The following is a 21,443-nucleotide window of genomic DNA, read 5'->3' as shown; positions in this document are numbered from 1 at the left end:
AGCAGCTCTCATTGCCAGAATGTTTTTCTTAATTTTCACCTTAACCTTATGGCTTGTACACTTTAAATGTCAAAGAGAAAGGCTGTGGGGAAAGCTCTGTTTGAGAACAAAGTGTACCACACATGACCCACCTCTTCTATGAATCTTCATCCTAGATACAGCAGCATTCCTTAATCTTTGTACTTAAACACCAGCTTCCTATCTGTGCCATCTCTCCTCTCCCTCAAGATATGCAGAGCTTCAGACATCATTAAAGAAAGCTAAGGGCCTGGAATATGTAATCCTTTGCTATCTGGCACTCTGCATTTGGTAGGGTTTAAGTAGTGTTAAATTCGAGACAAATGTTTACATGATGAGAAAGAAGGATTCTGGGAAATGATTCTATTTAAAAACACATCAGAAACCAACTTTTATACCCCATAGTTTAGATGCCATGAACAGAGCATATCAAGTAGCAGAAAGAGGTGTATGCGAATTGAGGGGTTCTTTAATCCCCTGAATTCTATGGGAAGGCCGTAGCCCAACTTTGAACAATATGCAAAAACATGAATGACTCTGACAGCAAGGCAGCTACTGAAAACATCATGTCCTACAGATATGATGTCAGAACTGGAAGCCAGCCACACATGGGAGCTGCATGTGAGGGTTCTCTGAAACGAGGTGGGTGGGTTCTTCCTAGAGCTACAGAAAGACTGGGATGAGAAGAATTTGATAAAAGATATTATCAGAAATGATGAGGCAGAATATAGCCATGACTACACTGCTCCTTTCCTCTGGTTTGAAGGTCCTAATTACTTCCTAAGTTGTACAACAAACTTAAACATAAAGGCACTTTCCAGAAACTCCTCAGGCCAGCAAGATGGAAATGAAAATGGGCACTTCAAACCAGAGGTTATCTTTTCAGGTCTCCAAATCTCCAATAATCAACAAATGGCTGATCATTATGATTTGCCCCCAGCACTACTCATATTGTTTTTGAAAGACATGAGTGAAGGGTGAGATGTGGAATTGCTGGGGATGTCAGGGAGGCAGAGAATGTTGGAGACTATAATGGGAGTTAGGGTAGTGGTGAGGGGCTGTGGTGAGGAAGTGGTGTTACTCAGAGGGTGAGGGGCTGGGGAAAAAAAGAGCCTCATCTTTGGGAACTCAGGGCCCTATCTGCACATGAGCAGGCATGCTGATGAGCAGGGAACTTCACACCTGAAACTCTTCCCAGGCCTCAACACTCTCTCTCATAATCTAAGAGTTTGCTTCTTACTTTCTTCACTAGAAAAGCTGGAAACCAAACTGTGCCCATAGTTGAAGGTGGCTTGTTGTATGAGGGAAGATGCAATATTCTCATAGAAGCAGGGCATTTCTATTCCTATAAGAAGGGCAATTATTCTCACTTCACAGATACAGAGAACCACCCAAAGCACACAATTAGATATTCAGAATATTTTGGAACCTGGGCTCCTGACAGAACAGGAGTGTTGTTTCTAATTCCATGCCCAGAATTCCAACAAGTTTGCAATAGAGTGGTATCTGTGTCTGTCTTTCATCCTCTCCCTCTCTCTCTTTCACACACACACACACACACACACACGCGCGTGCGCGCAAACACACACGGATGCGCGCACACACACACTCCACTTTACAACTGGCTGTCTTCATTCATTCGTTCATTCAATGCCAGGTACTGGGGACAGAAATATAAATAAGATACTTTCTCAAGGAGCTCACAGTCTAATTGGAGAGACAAACATATAAGCAGATAACTGCAATACTCAAGCATCATTTGTCTTAACAACACAGAATACTGTAAGAAATGCTAAGCAAGGAGACTGTATACAATAAATCTTATTAAACGGTTATCTCCAGTAGCCCCTAGTATCAAATGGAAGGCAGCAAGAAGAATGCAAGGCACTCATCCTCCGCGTGGCTTTTGGATCCTGAACATACTACAGATCCTGAGAAGTAGCACTATGCTCTCAGAACCAGTACTGTAATTAGAGTCAGCACCCCCAGGTCAATGCTGAATTGCTCTTTATCTTGTGGATGGGCAAATCTTACTACCCAGATAAACTGTTAAATGTCTTGAGGGCAAGTCCTGTGCCTTACATTTCTTTAATCTCTAGAGCACCTAGGACTACCCCAGGCAAAAAGTAGACACTAAACGCACGATGTCTTGGTGAAAGGCACGTGATGCTGGGTAACTTGTTCCTCTACAAGGTTTGTATATAGACTGGCGGATCTGGAGCGTTTTGTAAAGCACAACACCGCCCTACCTGATCACATTAACTGATCCACACTTTAAAGATGGGGAGTCCTTCACTGGAAGGCCAGAGAAGAAGATGACATGTGGGTAAATTGTTTGGTAGTTAATAGCAATTTTAAAAAAGATATAAATTTGAGACTTAAGTTTCCTGGCTGACACTTAGGACAGAAAGAGACCTCAGACTCCTTATACTTGCTAGGAAGTTCCAGCTCTTAGACATGGACCTGGTTTTACCACGATGTAAATCAAATCCCATCTTCACTTGCTTAAAAGCCTTCAATGGCTTTCCATTGCAGTTAAAGCAGAACCTACCTCCTTCTCGTGGTTGACAAGGCTCTCATTCTGGCTCCGCACACCTTGCCAATCTTAACGGGCCTCCTCACTTACCAGGCCCAGCCACAATGGCTTCCTTGATGTTTGCAAACATGCCAGGCTCTTAACTGCACTAGGCCCTTACACTTGCTCTTCCTTCTTCCTGGGCCCTCTTCCTGCTTCTGAATGACTGTCTCCATCATATCCTTCAGATCTCAGCTCAAATATTTCCTCCTCAAGAAGGTCTTTCTTGACCAACTTTTCCAAAGTGATTCCATCCCATTCCTATTATTTACTAATATACCAACCAGTTAATTTACTTCATAGCATTTACCATGTTTTGAAATAATTGTGTTTGTCTCCCTGTTTATTATATTATCAGTCTTCTAAGTACAAAACTCCTGAGAGCAGGGGTTGAACTTATCTTCCTGTATCAACAGGCACACACTAGGTACTCAAATATTTTGAATGAATGAGTGAATGAGAATTAGGAAAGTACAGTAGCAGTAGGTTAGCAGGCCTTGAGTTAAGGTGAAAAACATCAGTTCTCCCACTATGAAGCTAGAAGTTGTTGTATGATATATAAATTTTTACTTCATTAGGGTGTGTCCAAGTAGCAGTTAACACATAAAGATAAAAGAAATGAGAGGGAGAGCATAACTCTCTGCTGATGACTTAAAAAGAAATGTCAAAAAAAGCAAAATTTTGCTGGCTTCAGCTTCCACTCATTTTATAAGGCTATTGGTAGTAAAAGCAAATTTTCTTACTTCTAACAGATTCCAAGGTTGGCTTTATTTCTCCCAAGTGATGCAGTTCTGCACCAAGCCCAGCCCTGCGATACCCCCATCAATGACTCCATTCAGGCACACTCATCCCCACGCCAGCCTTAGGGTATATCTGAGGCTCTCACTAAATAAAACTGGGGTTGACTCAGAATACTAGATGGAAAAGGGCTGTCTCTTCCCAAGCACCCGAACACTAAAGCAAAACACATGTGAGAAGTGTCCTTCCTCACAGTACCCCAGCTCAAGATCTGTTCCTCCTATAAAGGGAAGTATAATAGGGCGTAGAAACCCTTTAAAACGTGCAGTTCAGAAGCTAAGGGTGATTCAATGGTACCGTTAAACCTAACGTTTTTTGTTTCACTGAACTTGATCAATTAGGACTGTTCTCTTAACTATCACTGATTGAGAGGCCCTGAACTTAGAAAAGTATGACAAAGAAAGCAGTGAAAAATGAACCCCATAGGCCTTGTTTTCTGTTAGATGCTCCCCGTGGCATACTGCGTACACACACCGCATCCTAAAAGCAACTCTATGAAGTGCTGAGAGGGGGAGAGAGAGTGGTACTTACGCGGCATGATCCCTTGGCTCACCAGTTCCTCCCGCGTCCGGCGCTGCTGGAGCTTCAACTGCAGCACTGCATGGCAGCAAAGAGAGAGGGGAGATCAAGGCTCAGTTGGGCATTCCACCACAAAAGACACATTTTCAAATGCAAAGAAAGCCTCGAAACAGAAGGGTGTAGCGTGAAAGAAGGATCCCCTTTAATTGTGACTGTAATTGCAGAAGTGGCCTGATACAGCACGGTTTCCGTATTCTGCTGTGGGCGGCGAGAGGAAGTTGCAAAGGGTCTTGCTGGGTGATAACAATCCACAAAGTACCAAAGTCTTGCCTCTTGTTCAAAACCTTCTACAACACTGTGTCCTCCTCCAAGACGAAAAAAACACAAATTCTTAACTCACAGAAAACATAATGAGGACCACCACACAGCAGAAAAAGCTTTCTAGATGTTCTACACCTTCTTTCTGGTAGCAAATGTTTACCACCATAAGTATAGCGAGTGATAGATCAGGAAGTATTGGTTATTTGTAAAATCTTTTCTTTTGTATCTAAAAATTATACCTATTTTCAGCAAGCAATGGATTTCCATGGACCAGAAAATATTTTGCCATTAAGATAACTCTTCTCTGCCTCTTCCTCTTCACTTAGAGCCTTGTTCTGTTGACATGAAACAACAAAGCTAGGTGATTCAAAGCACATCCGGACTAAGGGAGGGTGATGGGTGTTTCTACTATTTCTACTCTGGCAACACGACTTGATATAACAAGTTAATAGGAATTTTTTTTTTAAGTAAAAAGCCAATTATCTCTATCTCAAATGCCAGTGAAACCTAAAGGGTATTACCACTGCACACCATACAGAATGACAAAGGCATAGCCTCCATTCAGAGACTAAGTGAGAAAATGTCCAGAAAAGGAGGGTTAAGAGGATCTCATGGGTCAAGGGAAGTTCCCTTATATGATGTCTTCAATTATAAGGTCCCTGCAAGTCACATCTGAGGGGGACCTGTATCTGTTAGGAACCATATTACCCTAATGTCTGCCTTTTCCATCCATAAGGCAGTTTTTAAGAAGGTCTCCAAAAACTGCAGAACCGTAACTAGTCTCTCCTGACTATATCTCAAATTCAGCAGGTCCAAAACCTATCTTTCCCCCCCAAAACCTAATCTACTTCCCATCCTTTTTCTCTTTAATGGTATCACTACCCTCTTCCCCAGCACTAATACTAAAACTTTTGAGCCAACTTCAACTCTGCCACCTCCTTACGCTCCTATTGCATCAAGTTTACTACGTTTCCTCGTGTTGCAGTGACAGCACTGTGTCTCGCCCACTCTCAGTCACCCCGATCAAGACTGTCCAATCACTCTTCTTCCAGGTACCATGAACTTTCCCAACTCCTTATTCACTTCACCTGGAAATGTCCAACTCTTCACCTGACCTTCCCAACTCACTCCTCTCCAGCACTGAGAATTACTCCAGGCCTCCTGTGAGCTACCTTTTATCTGTAATAAAAAGTAGAGTGATATTTTGCCCTGTGTAATACTTACCCTCTGAATAAATCTTCTCTCTCCTACCAGTTTATAAACTCCTGGGGGGGGGGGGCAGGGAATATATCTTACTAATCTATGAACCACCCCCCAAGAGGACTTAATACACAGTAAGCATTTAACAATTGTTTCTTAAACTGAACTGGATCTCTAAATGATGACACATATAGCCTGAGAAATCTAATCAGGAGGGTATTATTATTATTTGCAAATTAACATTGTTAAAAATAAAGACAGCCTTGCAGAATAAAATATAAAAGCAGCAACGGCCACACTAATAACTAACATTTATAGAACATGTGCTCTGTGCCAGATACTGTCCTACATCCTTTCATGTTTTAACTCACTTAATCTTCATAACTTCCCTATGGAGAGAATAGGTATTATTATTTTATAGGTAAGGAAAATGAGGCCCAGAGAGATTAAGTAGGTTAACTAAGGTGATCTACTAATAAGAGGTACAACAGGTTTTGAACCCAAGCATTCTGATTCCAGAACCTGGGCTCCTTACTTCTCTGCTTCTCCAGGGTCTTTTGGAAGCCTGTGCTGCAATAAGATAAACAGGCAGAGAGTATGATCACCTGGGTTCATTCTGTGGTAAGGCAAAGGGGATGAGGGAAATGGATGGTTCAGGCCAGGGTCAAAGAAGTTTGGGTGATCAGTTTCAGTAAAATAAATTTAATCTAAGAACTTGATTTCAGAATAAATTACAGATCAACAGCAGTAGTAATAATAAAATAAAATTATAATAGGAGTCATTGAGTGTTGCTATGTGTCAGCCCTATGTTAAGTGACTGACATGCTTTTCACTTGTTTAATTTTAAAAAAAAGCCCTCTTTTTTACATCAGGACTTGGGAGCTGCTCTGTGGTGCTTGGAACAATGGCTTTCTGTGTAATGGAACTGTTATGTGGAGAGAATAAGATGCAAAGGAAAGTTCCAAAACATATGGGAGAATGTTTGCTGGAAAATGACTTGGTTAAAACCTGACAATCCTACCAGCATCCTGCAGGTTGAAGGATGAAGCTATGAATGTCACCGATTGATGAACAGCTTCATTTTAAATGAGGGGTTGCTCTCTGCCTATTGAAAAAGGCCAGTTTGCTATGAAGTTCCTAAGGTGTAAACTTTTCTGGCTAGCGCCACGAGATTTACTTGTCTGTTTTATGAAAAACTGGTGATCAGGAAAAGCTCTTCATTTTATGGACACGGAAAGAAAACAAAACTCAAGACAGATTATTTTGTTTTAATTTGTAAATAGATTTCTGAGCCAACATCGAATCTAGATTAATGCATCCATAAGATCCAAACCATTTCTATTCAATCATGTCACTGCCCTAGAGTCATAACCTGTTATTGATACTTTCTAGCTCTGAAGCTGTTTTTAATGGAAAATTCTTTTTCAGTTATCCAGCCTTGTAATTAAATAATTTTGAAGGGGGGGAAGCCCTGTGCGAATAGTACAATTATTATCTCCATTTTACAGATGAGAAAACTAAGGATCAAACCTTTAAACTTTTGCCTTAGGTCAGATGGCTCAAAAGTGCTGGAACTAGGATTCGTACCAGGTCGCTGTGACACTACAGTGAAGGTACTTAATAGTGTGCCACATGTCTCCTTGGAAGAAAGAAAGAGGAGGGCCAGGCAGGATAAAGTAAGAGGGGAAAAAAGGGCATATATTTGTCATCTTTTAGAGTGTTTCTAAGGCCCCGTGTAAGATGAGCTATTAGAAAAGGATTAAATATAACAAACTGATTTGATTTCAGAGAACAGGGAAACCTAATGCAATTCAGTAAGTCTGAACACTTAAAAAAAACAATAACTAATGAAAACTCTACTATCCAAGAATAATTTGAAGTATCAATCATCAGCCTTCCTAAAAACCCATATACAGACAGGGCCATAAGGGATCCATTATGCAAACTTACTGACTGAAAAACTTCTTGCTTCATGAAAGCAAAAATTTAACTCTATGATTCGAGCTTTTTATGGAGCTTTTTTTTTTTAAACAGCTCTAGGTCAAAGAGGAAGGTTCATCTAATAAACCTTTTTCATCTCTAAAACTAAATGAAATTAAAGTTCAGTTATCTGAAAATTCCATCTTGTGCCTCTCAGCAGTTAACTCCAAACCCTATGCTTGTCTGAAATCTGACCAAGTTTCCCACTTACATAATAGAATTAACCCTTTATCAGTATACTCTGGGTATTGCTATAATTTGATTGCAGGTATGTATTATTTTATACATTGCATAACCCCTGCTAACCCTAACAATGTTTATAAAGAGGAAAATAAAAGCCCTAAGCAGTAAATTCAGAATTATGGTGTAATGTATCTGTCTGGCTCTGTATATATACAACAATCCTTCTTCTAAGACTTTCAGCTACAAAGAAATGCATATTTATATGAATTTCCCCCTTCCTTAGTCTATCTTAATTCCTCTTAATTCTAAGCACTCTAAATAAAATGGCTTTATGTTTCCAGGCCTTGAGGATTATTCATTTTAGAACAAATCATTTAATAAGTGACTTTCAGTAAATACCATATTATGTATTATGTATATTATGTATAATGTTATTGTACATCACCATTTAGATTTCCTCTCCATTCCCCAAGTCAATAAAAACTAAACAAAAATACCTATTTGTGCACAAGCATGCATCTTTATACCTTCACTGTTATTGAATTCCACAAATTTAATATATCATCTGTTTCTAAATGGGTCTGTGCAAGCAGCCTATATATAGATGAACAGATGTCTTTAAAGCTGATGCATGGTGAATCAACTGAGCTGCCTGCCAGAAAAGGACTGGAATAAAAAGAAACAAACCGTAAAGTAGGGGAACCTAGGTTCTCCATTCCCCATGAAAATAATCAAGTTTTCCATTTGTTTCAAACACAGGTGATCAACTGCTATTTGAATAACTGGCTACTTGGGAAATCAAAGCAAGGGAAGGAACTTCACATATTTCTGCCCTGTACGACCATGGAGGTATACTGATGGTATTCAAGGGATAATGCCCAAGAAATGAACACATCGAACAATTGGGTCAACTGAGTCTGGAAAGAAAAAGCAAAAATAAGTGCTGTGTTCTCAAGTCCAGCTCTATGGCTTCCACTGGTCAGTAGTTCTGGATTTTACTGAAAAGGGAGATGTACAGCTCAGTAGGCTGCTCCTACCTTATCATACTTACCCATTATTGATTTCACCATGGCTTCTAGAATAGGGAGGCAAAGTATAAGTTATGAGGGAAGTAGAAAAGAAGAGGAAAGGGTTCGTATGAGAATGACTGGGAAAGAACAAAAACACTCCCTCTGCATCGTCCTTTGCTCAGGATGAAGACCTCTTCAACAAAGATTCTGACTGCAGGAACATTCCATTAACTCAGCTCTATTCGAAACACTGATGAATCTTTTTCTCAGTTCTTTAAATTTGGATATGAAACCTAATCAAATGACAAACTAATCAAACGACAAAATTTGATCACAGCTCTTCAGACTATTTATGTTACAAAAAGTCTCCAAAATAAACTTGTTGACAAGTAAGGGAAATGCTCCTTGACCAGAAATTATATGCTAGTCCAAAAAGTGCTGTATCAGAAACTCAGTGAGGTTTACATGCTTGAGGAGAGCAAAAGGCAAACAAGCCTTCTCAAAAATCTTTTCTCTCCCCACCCCCACCCCCGCTAAGATATTTGACCCTAAGTTATGGAGGTTTTCATACTTCAGAGGAGGAAATTACTACCCAGAAATGATCAATTGAAAGACTGGCCTGGTTGGAGTTAAGTTTGAAAGCATGAGTTTTCATGAGAATTAAAAGTGACCCTCATACTAAGATACTAAAATAAAAAGGACGAATATACTAGAAAATAAATTAGATGTCATTTCTGGCATTCCTAAGGTACAACTAATACTAGAAGATTTCGGGACTTCCCTGGTGGTCCAGTGGGTAAGACTCCGCACTCCCATTGCAGCGGGCCCGGGTTCGATCCCTGGTCGGGGAACTAGATCCCACAGGCATGTGGCAACTAAGAGTCCACATGCCGCAACTAAGTCCACAAGCGGCAACGAAGACCCCGCATGATGCAACTAAGACCCGGCGCAGACAAAATAAATAAATATTTAAAAAAAAAAATAGAAGATTTCTCCATTTTGTTTTAATTCAATTTCATGATACTTACTTAAATGATTTAGAATAAGGAATCTTTTGATTTATCTCCTCATGAATTACAATCTACCTCACTCTTTTTTTTTTTTTTTTTTTTTTTTTTTACGGTACACGGGTCTCTCACTGTTGTGGCCTCTCCCGTTGTGGAGCACAGGCTCTGGACGTGCAGGCTCAGCGGCCATGGCTCACGGGCCCAGCTGCTCTGCGGCATGTGGGATCTTCCCGGACTGGGCCACGAACCCGTGTCCCCTGCATTGGCAGGCGGACTCTCAACCACTGTGCCACCAGGGAAGCCCTACCTCACTCTTGATAATGAAGAAATATGCAGAAAATCAACAAGAATATAGAAAACTTGAATACACTCCACCCAACAACTGCAGAATACATATTCTTCTCAAGCACACATGGAACAGTCTCTAGGACAGGTCATATACTAGGCCATAAAATGAGTCTTAGTGAGTTTAAATGGATTTAAATCATACAAAGTACATTCTTTGACTACAATGAAATTAAATTAGAAACCAACAACAGAAGAAAATTTGGGAAATTCATAATTATGTAGAAATTTAACAACACACTCTTAAGTAGCCAATGTGTCAAAGGAAAAATAATAGGGAAATTAGAAAGTATTTTGAACTGAACAATATATCAAAATTTATGGGATATATCTAAAGCAGTGCTTAGAGGGAAATTCATAGACTTAAATGCCTATATCAGAAAAGAAGAAAGATCTCAAATACATACTATAAAGCCTTCACCTTAAGAAGCTAGAAAAAGAAGTGCAAACTAAACCCAAGGTAAGTAGAAGAAAGAAAGTTAAAGCAGAAAGGAATTATACAGAAAACAGAGAAAACCAATGGAACCAAAAGTTTTTGTTTAGAAATATCAACAAAACTGACAAATCTTTAGTCAGAATGACCAAGAAAAGAGACATAAAACAGATGCAAAACTCAGCAATGTAAAAGGAGATATTACCACCAACTATAGTAAGTAAGAAAGTTAAAAGGGAACACTATGAAGAACCATATGCCAACAAACTAGATAACTTAGATGAAGTGGACAAATTCCTAGAAAGGCACAAATTACTAAAACTGACTCAAGAAAAAACAGAATATCCAGAGAGACCTATAAAAAGTGGAGAGATTTTCCTTTTTTTGAGGAGAAAAGAAAAACCAAGGCTCAGATGGCTTCACTGGTAAATTTTACCAAACATTTAAGAGAAGAATTAATAATAATCCTTCACAAACTCTTCCAGAAAACAGAGAAGGGAACACTTCCCAACTCACTTTATGAGGCTAGCATTACTCTGATACCAAAGCCAGAGAAAGACATCACAACAAAACTACAGACCAATGTCCCTTATGAACACAGACACAAAAATTCTCAACAAAATACTAGAAAACAGAAGCCAGGACTGAAACCAAATCTTCTGTATTCTTATGCTTGTATTCTTTCCCCCATTCTAGTGATTCTCAACCTTTACTTCCCAAATAAAATCATCTGAGAATGTCTTCAATTGGTCTGGAGTGGGGCCTGGACATCAGGGTTTTTCAAAAGCTTGCCAGATGATTCTAATGTAGTGTCAGGTTAACAACTGCTGCCCCATTTAATGCTACTTTGGCATAACTTAAATTCACTTTACACTGGAAAATTAAACATGTTCCATCCATGTTCATGATGCCAATTATAAATCATGCTGAGTAACTAGTACTGCACAGATTTAATTCACCTTTCTTTTGATGCTCCCAATTAACTGCTTTTAAAGCACATCATCCTTTGGTGTGTACTGAACAATGGTTGAATCTTTTTAAGTTAAAAATTTTGTTTTAAATTTGTTTAAAAGTTTGTAACAGGAGAGGACTTTCATTTTCTAACACACTTCTTCCAGAAAAATTATTTGTCGTCTACTACTGTCAAGGGGAAAAAAATGGCTAAAGTACAACTTAATAAACAGATAAAATCTGGCATCTCTAGGCTCACTTCCGTGACTTTTCTATCTAACTCTAATGCACTTGATATGAGGCACCATCTTCTAAGTTCTCTTTTAAACACAGCCTAGCACACTTATTTCATAAATATTAATTGTTATAACTAATTTCAGATAGTATATTCTTACTCCAAATTCTGTTCTTTCTATAAATCCCCAAAGCCTGATCTCATAATAATTGGTACATTTTTCCTCCTCATTAACCTTCAGGTACCAATCCCAGAAGAAATAAGCAGATACAATTCAACTGAGCAATAGACAACACCACCTCTAGCTTCAAACTGGAGAATGTGTTTTACTGGGAAGAGAAGGAACAGTGTGGGTTTTAGCCTTATGTGAAGCTTAGCATGCTCATAATTAGAATATTCATCTTTGCAGCAGTGAATTACACCTATGTTATTGGTGTATTTTTATACTTCAGTTTACCCTATAAACTGCAAAATCACCCAAATTGTGAAACCACATCACCTATCACTTAGAACCAGAGACTATTCTCTGAACACCCACCCATTTCATTATTAGAGTATATGAATAAAAGTAGGTGAAGGGTGTTTATGTCAATTATATCTCAATTTTCAAATTAATTAATTATTTTTAAAAAGTAGGTGAAGGTACCCCCAGAGGAAGGTATTTCTCATTTCTGCTGCCTGGGCTACTTTATAGCATCACCACCAAAATAGGGATTGGGAGTCAGGATGAGCAAAGAGTTCTCCTCCATGCATCCTCTCATTCACTCATATAACAAATACGTTAGGGTTCATACTAGTAGGCTGGATACACCTATGGTCTCTGCTCACATAAAGCTTTCAGTCCAGTGGGGAAACGGACATCAAATCACATATAAATAAGTACAAGTTGTGATCAATGTTTTACAAGAAAGAATAAAGGATATGAGAGAGGTCAGACCCTGGAATTCACAGTTACTCCTCCTTTAATATTCTGTGATAACTAACTTTCCACATTTCCTCTTCACTATTTTTTAGATGATTTTTTAATTCTCTTCACTATGACAGAGTCAATTATTTAAGATACTAACAATCCTTGAGAAACAGAGACGTCAGGGTAAGCTGTATTAAAATAAGTAAGTTAAGACACAGTTACATTTAGTCACTTTACACATATTTGCTTAGTTGCTCGAGGGTTCACATACTAGTTGGTCAGCACACCTATGCACCTCATATTCATGCCTTATTCAGTTATTCCTCAGTTCCTGTCAAAACTTTCCTTGGCATTCACTCAAGAAATATAAGGGTCTACTACACGTGCCAGCCACTGAGCTTGCTGTGGGGATATAGTAGTGACCAGACAGAGTCGCTGCCTTCAGTGGTTGTTTGAGGGAAACAACCATCAAATAAGGACTTATAAGAGTGAAGAGTATTTTCAAAGAAAACATTACTCAGACACCACATCCCAACCAAGTGGTTTGACGGTTCCCATGATTCAATTCATGCATTCAAACATCTTTTGTACTCTCAAAGCCAGGGCCGGGCGCTAGAAATAGATATGTGAATAAGACATGGTTCTCATGCTCAAGGAATTCTTAAGTCTAATGCAAAAAAAGGGACTCAAAACGGATAATTACAATGCTATAAGAAAGATATTGATGTCTGTAATATAGATTTTTTACTTAAAAAGTCACAGAAAAATGCAACTTTAGCTAGCACACACTACTAAGGGTCCCTGCCAAACTCAAGTCATTTGGTCTTATGTGTGCTACACAGATATGCATAAATAATAAAAAGATGTGTTGGTTTCTTAAAAATAGAAATTCAAATAGTTACATACTTTTTAGGTGCTATGGGAATACAAAGGTGATACTACCCAACGCTGGAAGTCACAGAGAAACAGAAACAAGATCCTTTCTATGTGGGGTAGGATGAGTGAACATAAAAATTGGCCCTTAAAAATATTTTATCCCCATGATTAGCTTGAACTAATGTTTTGAGTAATTTTCTGATTTCATTCCCGAAAAGAATACTCCTCTGGGCCCCTGTTTACTGTAATCTCTCATAAGCCCTTCCTGAGAGAGACTAGAAAGATGTCAAAGAAGGGGGAGAGATGCCTCTGTGCTCCCTTACTCCCCTCCACTGCTCTTCCTGCTTCCTGGTTCTCATTCCTACCCTGTCCTACAGCATCCCTGGAATTCTTTTTTCTTTTGTTCCTTATATATAATTTCGCAAGCTCTCTAAGTTCTAAATTTCTCTAGTCCTTTTCATGATTAATTTTCTTCCGTCAACTTGGGAAACCAGCCGGAATGGGTTAGCACAGCATACACAGCACTAAAAATGTATTTCTGGCCTATGCTTTTAATATAAACAATAGCATTTTAAAGGCCCAATGTATTCTATAATTAGTCCTACTCTTAACCAGAAAGCATTTACTATCAACTTAACTATGACTCCGGGGAGAGGGGCAAGCATTGCATATTGAGTTGGTTATATGAATATTTTGTAAGTTCCAAGTGAATGCAATACACTTAGAGAACTGACCTTTAAGGGCAGACCAAAAACATGAGAGAAAGAATGGGAAGACACGGGTTCCAGGCCTGGCTCTGCTGCTACCTAATCAAGTCACTTAACGTCTTTTAGCCTTGACTTTCTCACTATAATACAATTTGGAAAAATAACCCCTACCCTTTGAAGCTCAAAAAAACCTAATGTATGTGAAAAGTGCTTTGTAAAACTGTAACACAGACTATAAATGTTTCACTAGAGGTCTTTACATGAGATAGTTTTTCTCTAGGACAGGAGCAAGAACTGCTAGTACTGTAACCTGGTACCATACCTCCAATGAGATGCTTTATTCTGCAGAGTGAAAGGGCCTTATATAAAAAAACCTCCTTATTTAAAATCATGTCCCAAGTTGTGGGGCAGGGGGAAGAGGGAGAGGGGAGGGGAGAGGTAGAGAGGAGAACTGCTTCCTTTTAGAAGGCAGTTCTGAAACATGCAGTCAGTGAAGAAGCACGCTCTGTTCCCAGACTCTAGACAACCTGGTATGTATAAAGAGCAAGACGCAGAGAAAGGCAGAAGAATCAGCACACATTCATTAACAAAATTAAATATACAGGGAGTGTTCAAAGCATGCTCCTGAAGTTCTGAGCTGTCAATACCAAAACAGTGGTTAAAAGACCCAGAAAGGGGACTTCCCTGGTGGTCCAGTGGTTAAGACTCTGCGCTCCCAATGCAGGGGGCCTGGGTTAGACTCCTGGTCAGGGAACTAGATCCCACGTGCCACAACGAAGATCCAGTGCGTGGCAATGAAGACCCCAAGTGCCGCAATGAAGACCCCGAGTGCCGCAACTAAGACCAGGCGCAACCAAATAAATCAATACTTAAAAAAAAAAAAAAAGGACCCAGAAGGGTCCATTTATCTGTTGCCAGAGAATAAAGGATCTGCTAAAAGTCAGATCCAGAGTTAAGACAAAAAGGAGGAAGTAGAGGTGAGAGAAGGAAAGTTGATTCAGAGAGGGATCCTACTGATCCACCATCTAAAAGGCATATGGCTAAATGCACTGTGGTATCCTAGATCGGATCTTGGAACGGAAAAAGGACATCAGTGGGAAAACAAATGAAATCTAAATAAAGTTTGGAGTTTACTTAGTAGTGTGACCAATGTTAATCTTTTAGTTTTGACAAATGTACCAAAGGTATGTAAGATGCTTACATTAGGGGCAATCGGTGAATGGTGTATGAGAACTCTCTGAACTATCTGTGCAACTTTTTTGTAAGTCTAAAATTATTGCAAAACAAAAAGTTTATTTAAAAAACCCATGGATTTGACTATTTCAGAAAGATATACAAATCAATTACTAAAACATATCAAGGATCAGGTTTTTCTTTTTAATAAATTTATTTATTTTTGGCTGCATTGGGTCTTCGTTGCTGCGCGCAGGCTTCCTCTAGTTGCAGCGAGTGGGAGTTACTGTTCATTGCGGTGCGCGGGCTTCTCATTGTGGTGCCTTCTCTTGTTGCAGAGCACGGGCTCTAGGCGTGCCGGCCTCAGTAGTTGTGGTGTGCAGGCTCAGTAGTTGTGGCTCGCGGGCTTTAGAGTGCAGGCTCAGTAGTCGTGGCGCATGGACTTAGTTGCTCTGAGGCATGTGGGATCCTCCCAGACCAGGGATCAAACCTGTGTCCCCTGCATTGGCAGGCAGATTCTTAACCACTGTGCTACCAGGGAAGTCCCAAAGGTCAAGTTTTTCAAACTGAAGTGCTACCATGTATTGGACAGAAAGAAATTACTAATTCCTATAAATGATTAACTATGAAGAACAAATAATAATGGTCTACTAATAAATTTAAATTATAAAATGATTTGTGGCATAAACAAATAATAATGTAATGTTTCAAAGACTTGAAGACAGGAATTCCTAATTCTTTTTAAAATCACACATACCAAAATCATCTGTGAGATTTCAAATTTGATTATTTTATCAATATGCTCATTCAACCCTTTCACAATCCCATAAATTTCTCTTTCATCTCTGTATATAGTATGTAAACATGAGTTAAATTATCTCTCAAATGATCTGCTTTAGAAATCAGAAATAATACTAAAAATGATAAATAGCTTCTATTTAATCTGAATACTGGCAGGGATACAGGCAGAGATGAGATATTTTCCTGGGTTGGTAAACCTGGTAATCTACAAATGATAAGCTTATGAAAATCCAACCTGAACTACTAAAATACACAAAATAAAGGGGCTCTGTATTGTGTAATAATACTTATAAAACAGTGAAAACATGCATGTATCATCTTGTTTAATTCTTAAAACAAAGCTATATGGAAGTTATTATTTTTTTTTATTTTTGGCTGCATTGGGGTCTTTGTTGCTGCACGCAGGCTTCCTCTAGTTGCGGCAAGTGGGAGATACTCTTCATTGCAGTGGCTTCTCTTGTTGTGGAGCACAGGCTCTAGGCATGCGGACTTCAGTAGTTGTGGCTCACGGGCTCTAGAGCGCAGGCTCAGTAGTTATGGCACACGGGCTTAGTTGCTCCGCGGCATGTGGGCTCTTCCTGGACCAGGGCTCGAACCCGTGTCCCCTGCAATGGCAAGCGGATTCTTAACCACTGTGCCACCAGGGAAGTCCCGAAGTTGTTATTATTATACTATTTGTAGATGAGGAAATTGAGCGTTAGAGAAATTAAGCAATTTGCCCAAGGTCATAGGGTAAGTAAAGGGTAGAACAGAAATTGGAACCCAGCTCCATTTCAATCGACAACCTGAGCCCTTAACCACTATCATATGTTGTGCTTCTTTTCTTTCATAAAACACACCAGTTCTGCATGTTTAAAAATGACACTATATTATCTGCATGATGTGGCTGGAAAAAATCATCTATACGTTTACCAACCAGGGGAAAGTCCAGGTGATTTCAGTGAATAGTTTATGGCATTTCAGAACTCTAGAATTGAAAATCTCCCCTCTATTCAAATTCCAAAAGACATAGAGACTATAGATAACAGTGGTCACATGTAAAGGTCATTCAAAGGGGCTCCTCCCAGAGACAGGAGGCAGTCTGGAAGGATACCAGAGAACTCCACAGGCCCGCTTCCCATTTGGCTCTCGAATAGGCAGAGAGTACCTGCTTCCTGGTACAACTTCCTTTCTGCAATTTGCCAGGGGTTCTTCCCTGGTACTAGGGAGATTCTGGGTTGATTCATTCATTAATTAATCAAGCTAATGGTTATCATGTACCTATTATAAGCTAGGCATTGTGCTAGGTGATATAGCAGTAAAATGGACAGATTGACATCTCTGCCCTCACAGAGTATATGTCCTAGTGCGAAAAACAATACATAAGTTACATATAACTTCCGGTGGTACATTATGTGAAGAAAAACACAGTGGCATAAGAAAAGAGAGAGTGACGGTGGGTGGTCAATTTTAGACCAAGTTCACAGGGAAGGTCCTTCTGAGGAGATAGAGACTCTTACGCAGAAACCTAAACAGCATGATAAACCATGAAAAGATTTGGAGAAAGAGTGCTCCAGGCAGCAGAAATAGCAAGTGCAAAGGCACCGAAGTAAGAAAAGGCTTGTCTTGAGAAGGAAACTAAGATATAAGAAATGAAGAATCGAACATGCCGATTTCCTATACTATGCAGTCACTGGGTTGGTTGCACTACTACAGTGACTCATTTATCAATGATATCAACAGTTATTTAAGGTATGTATTGCCTCTCTTTTATAGATGAAGAAAAAGAGGTTCAAAGAGGTTAAGTAACTGTTTGCACAGCTAGTAAGAGGTAGAGCCAGAGTTCAAACACAGGTTGGCCTGATACCAAAATCTGTGCTTTTTCTATTACATCACATTTAATGCCAGAGTCATAGCAAAAATATTAATAATTATACATAAATAAGTAAATAAATCAAACCCCCAAATCCTCAAAAAGCTGAGGCTCACCATTTCATTTTGGGTAGTTGCTCATCAGCCCCCCCCCTTGAAGTAATCTTCTCTGACTGCAGCAGACATATCTCAAACTGCCAGCCACTTCAATGTCATCAGTCTCTTTCCTGAGGATCTATAAGGCAATGCTCAAAACAACCCTAACACAGAAGATCTGAGGATAACATGTACTTGCACCATACGTCTGAATGGGTGGAGATAAATTGGGAATGTGCTTCCTTTGGACTGGCAGGGCCATCTGAACAAACCCAACATTAAAGGCACCAGGAACAGCATTTTCCCTGCCACATTAGTTCTGCACGTTCACCCAGAAAACATGGGCAGCTTCGAATCTCATTTGCTCTTCCCTGCTGCATAACTGGTGCTGACATTTTGCACCCAACTTTGTTGAGGGCAGGTGACAGGTGAATAGACTCAAAGCTTGGAACAGGGTAGTTAAGCGAGAAGTGACAAAAAAATTTTTCCCTTAAAACTATATTAGAGTATTTATTCCTTCTATATCTTTATAATATGGACTTGAAAACATATAGCATGGTAGGATAATCATGACTGAAATAATAAGGGAGGCCTATATTCTCATATAAATTCTGTAAATACTCGGAAAGTTAGTTTTTTTCTATTAAAGTACTTCCAACTTAGCTTCTTGACATTTTTGAAATTAACTGTCAGTGTTTGTATAATTAATGACAGTTCACATAACTGACATTTTGATGAAAAAAATGGTAAATTCTGGTTAAAATAATTTTTAAATGAAAAAAATTTTAGGGGAAGAATTAGGGAGCAGAAAGGTTATTAGGAATTAGAAATTTGGTAAAACGGGTTAAAACACACACACACACACAATATCTGAAAATTCTAATGTTTATGTGTAAACTTCTCCATGATATTTAAAGAAAAATGGTAATAATTTCTCAACCCTTAAATCCTAGGTAATATAAAATTTTATCTATTTTTCACAAAAAAAATAAAAGAATATTTAAAAATAAATTCTGGTAGAGGCTACAGCAAATTTTTTCCTTTCTGTAGAAGAATGAGATCCATAAAATTAAAGTTCATGTAATATATGAGGTGTGAAAGCTACAAGCCTATTCAGCTAAAACTGCTGGATGGGTTAAAATTCTCAAGACCAAATCCATAAAGGAAAAGCCAGTCTATTATAATACTGTAGCCCATTTAACTACTGTAGGATTTTCCCACGCCCCATCCCCCCAGGTTTAATAAAGGCATTTCAAAAGTAAACGTGTAAGTAAGTATAAGGGCGGGGATGTTGTCAGGAGAGCTGCAACTCTGTATTTCCTGAAGTTTGTGTGGTCAAATTTGCAAGTGGAACATTTCAATATTGCAGGTTCAACACAAAATTTTACAAAACAAACCTGCATTAAGTTAAAGCAGAACTGAAATCAAGGCCTTTTCTGGCCACTTCAGGAATGATTTGTGTGTTTTCCCATCATAGAAGCCTCCTTTTTATTTAGATGTTTGGCTCCTTCAACACACACCATGGCTCAGAGTGGACAGTCCAGCTCCAAAGCTAAAATGGAAGTAGAATGCAAAGTGATCAACCAATTACCCAGTTATCACATACCACATCTTTCTAGCATAATTCTGAGTGATGCAGAGGGTGCCACATCTTTCAGCAGAATGCTTATTTTTAAAATATCCCAGATACTAGCTTATAGTTTCCTTCCTCCTGCATTTTCAAATTATCCCAGTAATAACACTCTTCCCTAAGAAGTCTCCTGGTAGTTGTTTCAGAAAAGTGCATTAGACTTGTCTGACGCACTGTGTGATACACAAGCAAGACCCCTCTTTCTCTGGCTCTTCTGATTCTCTGGAGCATGAAAACAGCCAGAACTACAGCAACAGCTGGGGATCATTAAACTGACAGAAATAGCATAGGAGACTCCATTGGTGTGTGAGTGGGGGGAGGAGAGGCTCAGTATCAGATTTAAAAAAATCAAAAGGGCAACAGGAAAGCAGGGGACGGGGTGGGCAAGGTGAAGCCCAAGCAGTGCATCTCACCCGAATTTACACAGCTAAAGGGACGCACTGAAGCAAATAAAGGGACAGGTGGCTGCAGCCTAACTTGCAGCCACCACCTATTCTCAGACGGAAGGTTAGTCAAACCTAAAAATGTGGGTCAATGACAACAGGCGGCAGGGAGAGGCGGGAGGGGAGTTGTGGCGTCTCAAACGCTAACCTTGGGTCATCCCCAGTCTGGAGGAATCACTTAGAGGATGTGAGTAAGTTCTGGGGCTGTGCGGACAATAAAAATCAACTCCAAGATGGGGTAGGGGCAAGGGGAATGAGAATAGGTGGCAACCCCTAAGTGGACTCAGAGACCAAACCGATCCCAAGGCATCCCTTCAACTGGGGAGGACCAAACACTAGATGAAATGCAGGCTCGCGGGCTGTTCATGCCAGAGCAGAGCCACGCCTCCAATGCTAGCTTTGTAACCTGGCAGGCCTCCGAAGGTCGGCACAGGAATGTGCCATCTGCCTGGCCCAGTGCCCGAGTGTGTTCAGCACATATCTGAACGCCCTAGACAAGCTTTAGTCAGATGGCCCCATGGGAGTGGGCTTGCATATCCTGATCTATGCCTTCAAGTCTGGTTAGTCCCAGGATCCCGGGGTACCTTCTCCACCCACACACTCTCTAGGCTGTCATTTAATATCATCAAGGCCTCTCCCACCAAGGCATTTTCTTTATAACTAATCTTACAGGACTGCAGTTTCAGACAGTTCCCCCACCTGCAAGCCTGAACAGGAAATGATTCAACTGCAGATATTATGACTGCAACTCTCTTTGGCAAGAGTGTTTAGTAACTGTGAGATTGCACGAACTTCAGCTGAACATTTTATTTGATACAGCTAATGATTTACTAGAGAAGGCTCCAGACTGATGGCTGTTCTCAGCAAAAAACAACCACTATACTACCCTCCTTCTAGAATGGATTGCTTCTTTTCTAACCCACAAACCCTGCAAGAAAATCTAATGCATATTTCCAAAACCTGGTTTTCTATAATGAGTTAAAAAAAACCTCACAACAGTTGGCTCATTCTGAATATTTGAAGTTAGTATTAAGCAGGGTAGAAGATATACAAAAATAAATCCACTAGAGAGGAGACTAACAAAGATTTAAACTATACGTATATGTAGTTTATACACACACAACACATACAGTTTATTTTAAGGCTGCATAACATCAAAGGCCAGGATATATTTTAACCAAACTATTGTGACTATAATCACTTCTCAGTGTGTGCAGCCTAGGTGGGAGTAATTGTATCAATATATCTCTCGGCAACCTTTAACAGAGTAAATTCTTTACCTAAAAGGTGAAAAATAAATGTCATAAATCAATCACTTGCTATGTACATGTCTTGGTAAAAGGTAGGAATTGAGAAGGAAAATACCCCAATATATTTATA

At 39.5% G+C, this 21,443-nt stretch overlaps 1 protein-coding gene across 1 annotated transcript in view; it reads right to left on the bottom strand.

The window, feature by feature from the left end:
- MRTFA (myocardin related transcription factor A) overlaps positions 1–21,443 on the bottom strand; it is a 166,733-nt gene that overhangs the window by 35,548 nt on the left and 109,742 nt on the right. The window contains exon 4 of the mRNA XM_065888122.1: positions 3,923–3,988. Coding sequence (XP_065744194.1) covers positions 3,923–3,988 — 66 coding nt within the window. The remainder of the gene's footprint in view (positions 1–3,922; positions 3,989–21,443) is intronic.

The sequence above is a fragment of the Phocoena phocoena genome, chromosome 11 (genome assembly GCF_963924675.1).
Source record: "Phocoena phocoena chromosome 11, mPhoPho1.1, whole genome shotgun sequence".
In the NCBI taxonomy this organism is placed as follows: domain Eukaryota; kingdom Metazoa; phylum Chordata; class Mammalia; order Artiodactyla; family Phocoenidae; genus Phocoena; species Phocoena phocoena.
This window is presented reverse-complemented; position numbering and strand designations above follow the sequence as displayed.